We start from the raw sequence: 7,100 nt of genomic DNA on the forward strand, positions 1-7,100 counted from the left end.
AAATCCTTCACCCAAGCATTGCATGGGATGGTGAGTTCCATGTCCACCTCTGTCCCATTTCAGTTCACAGGTGGAGGAAGCAAAACTAGATTTTAATGTCTAGTAACCATGGCTGCAAGTACGTATCCATAACAAAGCACCAGAAGATTAATGTATGTCACATTTTATTTTTTTTTTAAATAATAACTCATTTCAGTCTACTTTTAGGTATTTCTTTTCCTTAAGAAAATAAATGTATACAGCAAGATGATTGCATAGCCTGCCAAAAATAATAACCTCATTTTTTCTGGTATATATTTTATATACAGCAAACTCAGGAACATGCTGTATTTGTCCAGATTTCTTCTTCTTTTTTGTTAAGCTTTGTCTTCGAATGAGGTCAAGGGAAAAAAAAATCATTAATATCTGTCAACTTCCTTTATAACCTTAAGGAAAAATCTTTGTATGATATCACACAGACAGATTTTCAATTTCCTTGTGTAATAAACAGATGCTTTAGGATTTGGATGTAATTTAAAGGTTTAAAATATCACATTGAGATTGATGAATAAATCAGTTGTGAAGACAAAAACATTGATGCCTGTTGAAAATACCTCTCCAGACAGGCAGGAAATGAAATTAGTTCCTGGTAAAGTGTGGAGATGAGGATCACTCTTTAGTTCTGCTGCAGGCTTTTTAGGACTTGCTACAGTGGCACAACGAAACTGCTAGGGCTACAGAAATCTAATTAAAGAGCAAATGTCCCTCCTGACATCGAATTAATCTTTATCAAGTTCCCTATTTTTATTTCAATCTGGGACAAGAAAATGAAATTTAAAATTCTAGGCATGTTGCAAAACAGTTGGTGATTTTCTCTTGAGCATTACAATGCAAAAACATTCAGCATTGTTTAATTAGACCTCGAAGCACTCATTTTTTGAGCACTTTTTATTTCATCATTGTTTGTTAAGGGCTTACATAAATAATACCCAAATATTTACCACAAGCCTGGTACAAGGCTGTTTCCCTCTGTTGTACAGATCTGTATTTTCAGAGCTTTCTCTGTTGATGAAAAAGCTGAAGTAATTATTGTTTGCATCTGAAACAGTATCATACTTTATTAGTCATACTGAGTTGAGGTTGACTAAATGACTTTGCTTTAATAAACATGCTTTCCATCACCCACAGTGCAGGTGTTCTGGTAGCCCTCAACCCCCCAGAGGGACCACTGAGACCCTTCTGGGACTGGAGCCTGGCTCAGATACCCCTGCACCGTGTTAGCCCTTATCACCTGTGTGTGCCCTAAGAAACAGGCCCCAATCCCAGGCAGCCATAAACTAAATAGACTTGCCAGGTACAAGATGAAAGCGTTGTTACGCCTTATTTTTCAGGTAGAAGAATTAAATTTGGCTCTGCAGCCCCAACCTTAACATGAGAGGTACCAATGCAGTCCAAACACAAGTGCACATGTGCTTTGCTGGGAGAGAGACAAAGCAATTTGGCTGTGGTCACACAGAAAACCTGAAAAGAATATGAGAATGCATCTGCACCCAGCTCCTGAGTTGAAATACAGGACCGTTCTCTGACATCTAAGCTATTTATCCTAATTCCAGAAGAAATGGAATGGATATTGTACTGGTGGTCTCTTGCTCTGATTTGAAGGAACTGTCTCCTTGCTGCATGAGTGCTGTCCAGAGAGTTTGTGGATGCTCCCTCTCCCTGGAAGTGTTCCAGGCCAGGTTGGGTGGACCTATGAGCAACTTGGTTTAGTGGAAGGTGTCCCTGCCCAAAGCAGGGGGCCTGGAACAAAATGATCTTTAAGGTCCCTTCCAACCCAAACCATCCTATGATTTTATGAGTATCTGAGTCTCTGTGTCTACTCTGTAGCCTGCTTTGCAACTGGCTACTGTCCCTATAGAGTGTTTTTCGTGTATATATGATAGATCAGGGGATTTGCTACCAAAGGTAAATCTGAGTGCCTGAGGGTAGGATGTGTTTCTGTGGTTGATTTCCTCTGACAGCTAAATTAGAAAGGCCTTATGGTTGATGTTTTGTATAAAAATGATGACAATGGTATACAAACCCAAATTTTCTGCCTTCTAATTACACAAAACTCCAATTAAAGTCATTGGGAAATCTGCTCAATTGCTGTTTCCTTTGGATCTGTTGCAGGCATGGGGGCTGTCTCTGCAGGTTGCAGCATAGGTTTAGAGCCTGGTGAAAAGGGAGTGTGCAGAACGTGGGGCTTACGGTCCCCATGGATGTAAAACCCACCACGGGAAGGTTTTATCTAATCTCATTAGCAGTGTGGTATATAAATAACATGGTAACTAGATGCAGAATTCAGCTGTGAACTTGCTCACTCCTAATACTCTGTTTCTTGGAGTCATCAGGTACAAAGTGAGGTTTCCAAGAGTGTTTAAGGCACTGAAGTGTTACTCAGGATATTCTCCATGTGCAAAAGATTAAGGAATAAAGTTGCAGTCATTTACAGTCTAGACTAAAACCCATGAACAGGATGAGTGGAGTGAGGTGGCAGTGCACATGAGAGGTGGGGCAAAACACCTGCAGGACCTCAGGGAACAGCTAAGGAAGAGAGATGTGAAGGAGGAAGTGACGTACCATTTGAAGGAAGGTAATTTCTGTGCATAAAGGGGGCCAAGCAAAAGCCAAGAACATTCATTTTTCTTGACAAAAGGTAGTGTGGCTACCTTCTTAAATCTGCAGAAAAAACATCTGTCCACAAATACCCTGTCCTGATCAAGGCTGCATAAGGAAAGCAATCACACACAACACACTAAATTAACTAAATGCTAAGAGAGTTAATTCTATCTATTTGATATGTGGGCTTTGGCTGGAAGGAGTGAGTTTCCAAACTAGGCATTTTGGTGCAAGTTCCATTTCTGATTTAGTAGCTATGCATCCAGTCAACTTGAGTGGGGATTGTATGCCCTTGCCCCAGGAAGAAGTTTGGTCTGGTGGGTTTTTTTCAGCAGACATTGATTGCTTTTATACAACATTCCCATGATTTTACCCAATGTAGCTCTTCCTAATTTACAGGAACACGATGTACAGGGTGAACTAGATACACTAGTCTTGAAATTTCAATTGTTCTCCTGGGTTTGAAATACAATATTTAAACATCAGAATATATCAAAAGACCTAAAAATGATTATAACTTTTCATATGACAGAAGATTCAGGGCACAGGTTAGATCTCTCTTTGTAACTTCCACTTTTTTTTCTCGTCTCCTTGGTTTCAAAAGCAAGTTATTCTGTGCTACTTTCACTACATTAGTCCAACAACTGTTAAAAAGCTTTGGTTGAATTTCCGTTTAGTTGAGAGAGAAGTGCAAATAAAAGAAGCAGCAGATGGTCCCTTTGTGGCTGAATGAAGAAAAAGGGTTTTGAGAACAATACGTGAATAGGTGTAGTCTAATAAAACAGTCAGCCACCTGCTGCCTACATCCTTCAAAAAGATTCTGTTGCATATTCTGGGAATTAGTGACTAGTGTGTATGCTTACATTTAATCTAAATGGAAGCTCTAAGGAGCAAACAGACCTTTTTGTCCCAGTGCTGATTGAGTTGTTCCCTTGGTTTTGAATTGTTTCTGCTCTGTCTCCTTTAGTTCCATCCTGTGACTATGTAACAGTGAACAATGCTTTGTCAGTGTTTCAGTTCTCAAACCGAAGAAAGATTTTAAAACTTAAGAAGCACCTACACATTTTTGCCTATTTTAGGTTTTATAACTGAAATCACACCTGGAAAAGAAGTATTCTCTACCATTTCACAGTACACTCTGCATTTTTACTTTTTTAAATGCACCCAACCTGTTACTTTTTTTCCATACTTTGTAATATACTTGTTTTCTCCTCTAGGGATTTACTCTTCAGCCTGATTATCAGAATATCATCAATCCAACATCAACTGCTGCACAAGTTGTTACCCAAGCAATGGAGTATGTTCGTTCAGGGTGCAGAAATCCTCCAGCACAGACTGTGGACTGGAATAATGACTACTGCAGTAATGGGTAAGCAGCCAGTGAATGCCACCTTGTGTTGAGCAACATTCATGACACAAGTATATGATAGAGAATTTGGATCAGCATTATTGCTCATTTCCCTACAGTGTTTCTGAAGTGCATCTCTGATGTCCCTGTATTTATTATTCGGCAGTTAGTCAGTTGTGGGAGAACAAGTGTTCAATACATATATTTAATAGACATTGTTATCACCTTATCACAGCACATACACTTTCTAGATCTCAGAGAACTTGCATTCCATAGAAGATCAGAGCTAAAATCCTAGGGAGGAGTAAGAAAGAAGTTTTAAGATCACTGTGTCTCAATGAGAGGCAAATGACATGAACTATTTTCTAGTCTGGGACATGAAAAGTACTAGTTTGGGTCATGAAAAACCACATCAGTGAGAAGCATGACTGATACATGGGATTCAAGATACATGGAAGAGAATGGCATGAAGAACACATGATAGTAACCAGAAATAAAATAGCATGCCTGTAGGAGCCCTATGTCCTCAGTAAAAGGTTAGTAACCCCTTTGAACCTTCAACTTCTGACAGCATGATTTTTGTGGAGCCATGTTACAGTGCCAGGAAATGCCCGGAAACATTTAAGACTGAACAGAAGGTATCTTTTTAAATGTTGTTTTCAATTTTAGATGTTGTGCCTTGTGCCCACCAGCCTAACTTTGCCTTGACTTAGCATGACTCCCCAGAGAAATGGCAGATGAAAGCTCTTTGTTGCTCCCAAAGTGCCGAATCTAGCCCAAACAAATGAACAGAAAGCAGAACTAAAAACCAGCTTCACCCATTACATTTACTTAAACAGAGAATTTCACTTGCCTTATGGTTCTAAAGTGTTTCTGGAACTCAGACTAGAACTGAATAAAAATCTTTTTCTGGCTTCTAGTTCAGTATAACACCTTTGCTACAACCTGCTGGCACTGAGGCAGACTTGAACAGCAGCATCACTCTTCCCCGTACCTATCACTGTTGCCCCATGACTTGCCCACTTGTTCAGCAGAACAGTTTTACTTCTGTGCTCTATCACCATGTCTTGACATGTGCTGCAGGCCCTTGTAGAAGTCTATCCAGCCCACAGACTTTTACAGCCACTTACAATGAGCTCTGAATAGACTGAATAGACTCTGTCAAAAGAGCCATAGCCACCTGTGGATTTCATTCCTGGTCTCTTTTGGAAAAAAGCAATGTGTCATTGTCCCCAGAAGTGCTCTCCAGGTGTGCAGTGGGCATAACTTTCCATCCCCAGCATCTTTGTCTGAGCAGATATGCCTGTAGATAGCCTACTCTGTGCAGATAAGCTTTTGTAAATCCATGTGTGTGGACTTAAACTGTCTTTGCTAAGCTTCTGCTGTCCCCTTGCAAGTGCTCACCTGAACCTGCCATCCCAACATGTTTTAGCTATATCTGTACTAGTAAATCAGATATGCCAGAGGCTCAGTAAGTGCCTGAAACCCATGTTCATGCAACAAAGCTCTCCTGCCTCTAAGGAAAGTGGTTGCTTCTTATAGGGTGCTTATGGAGCATTATTCCAAGACCTGTGCTAAATCCAAAGCTCCAAGCAGTTTTTGATAGTCAGTGCTACCAGCCCACTAGTGCAGGTTATCCCAAACCAGTGTTTAAGCCCATGTCCCAGCCCTGTTCAGTTTTAAAGCCAGATGTGATCTCCAGGTTGCTATATGTCACTATGATTTTTTCTTATTATAACCATGGCAATGCAGCTGTACTTCAGTCATATGCTCGGAATTAATGACATGCAGTGGGGTTGTGGAGCTGTTTTTTTTTTTGAAGAAGAGAATAATAGAACTAAAAATTTTTCAAATATAAAAAAAAAAAAAATCACATTTGTTCTCTTTTCTCTTTGAACAGGGGCATGCAGAGGGACAAAGCACTCTACCTTACCTGAAAATCTGAAACACCTCTCCTTTCCACTGAGGAATGCAGGGAAGTCTTTTCATCATGGATTGCTTTATGCAGTCAAGGCAGTTCTGCATTTTATTAGAAAATACAAGTTGCTAAGCACTTAGGACTATTTGAGCTTGTGGGTCACCCACTCTGGAAAAAATAGTCTTGCTTCTTTTCTTTTTTTCTTTTTTTTTCTTCCCATTTTTTCTCTTTCTTTCTCCTTTCCACCCCTGCCCTGAGATCCTTTAACGGACATTGCTTTTCTTCTTCCCTGAAGGAAACTTGGACCATTCAGATTTTATGTTGGTTTTTGCTGTGAAGTGCTGCGGTAGTAACTGCCTTAGCAACTGTAGATGTCTCGGATAAAAGTCCTGGATTTTCCATTGGTTTTTCATAATGGGTGTTTATATGAAACTACTAAAGACTTTTTAAATGGCTTGATGTAGCAGTCATAGCAAGTTTGTAAATAGCATCTATGTTACACTCTCCTAGAGTATAAAATGTGAATGTTTTTGTAGCTAATTGTAATTGAAACTGGCTCATTCCAGTTTATTGATTTCACAATAAGGGTAAAATTGGCAAACATTCATATTTTTACTTCATTTTTAAACAACTGACTGATAGTCTATATTTTCAAAGTATTTGGAGAAAAATAAGTAAAGTAGTCCCAAATTATATTAATTAAAAATATTGGCTTTGTCTCATGAAATAAATACAAAAAAACTTAGGAGAAAAAACTAATGTTGATAAAGAGCAAACACATTTATTTTGTACTGCCTAAAAAAATGCTTTTTTTTTAAAGAAAATCACTTTATGTGTACTGGTTAGTAAACGTCATTTAAGTCCTTTTATGTATAAAACTGCCAAATGCTTACCTGATATTTTATTAGATGCAGAAACAGATTGGAGACAGCTAAATTATAACCTCTACATATGGCTATGTATTATTGTTTCTTCATACTGTGTCTGTATTTAATCTTTTTTATGGAACCTGTTGCGCCTATTTATGAAATAATAAATATAGGTGTTTGTAAGTAAATTTGTTAGCATTTTAAAGAGGTTTCTTTGACGCTTTAACTTTTGCTGGCACAAATTGTTCACAACTGATGTGAATACTTTATTTAGTTTTTACAGTGACAAATATAACAACAAACCTGCTTTATTGGCAGAAAATGA

At 38.7% G+C, this 7,100-nt stretch overlaps 1 protein-coding gene across 3 annotated transcripts in view; it reads left to right on the forward strand.

Moving 5' to 3' along the window:
• TOX (thymocyte selection associated high mobility group box) overlaps window positions 1-6,805 on the forward strand; it is a 216,039-nt gene extending 209,234 nt beyond the window's left edge. For all 3 annotated transcript variants that reach the window (XM_005517133.3, XM_088055531.1, XM_088055529.1), the window contains 2 exons: window positions 3,858-4,009; window positions 5,889-6,805. In XM_005517133.3, coding sequence (XP_005517190.1) covers window positions 3,858-4,009; window positions 5,889-5,925 — 189 coding nt within the window. In that variant the 3' untranslated portion in view covers window positions 5,926-6,805. The remainder of the gene's footprint in view (window positions 1-3,857; window positions 4,010-5,888) is intronic.
• Window positions 6,806-7,100: the final 295 nt, after the last annotated feature.

Source organism: Pseudopodoces humilis, chromosome 1 (genome assembly GCF_049639895.1).
Source record: "Pseudopodoces humilis isolate 2021_Gansu_Grassland_sample_001 chromosome 1, ASM4963989v1, whole genome shotgun sequence".
Lineage (NCBI taxonomy): Eukaryota > Metazoa > Chordata > Aves > Passeriformes > Paridae > Pseudopodoces > Pseudopodoces humilis.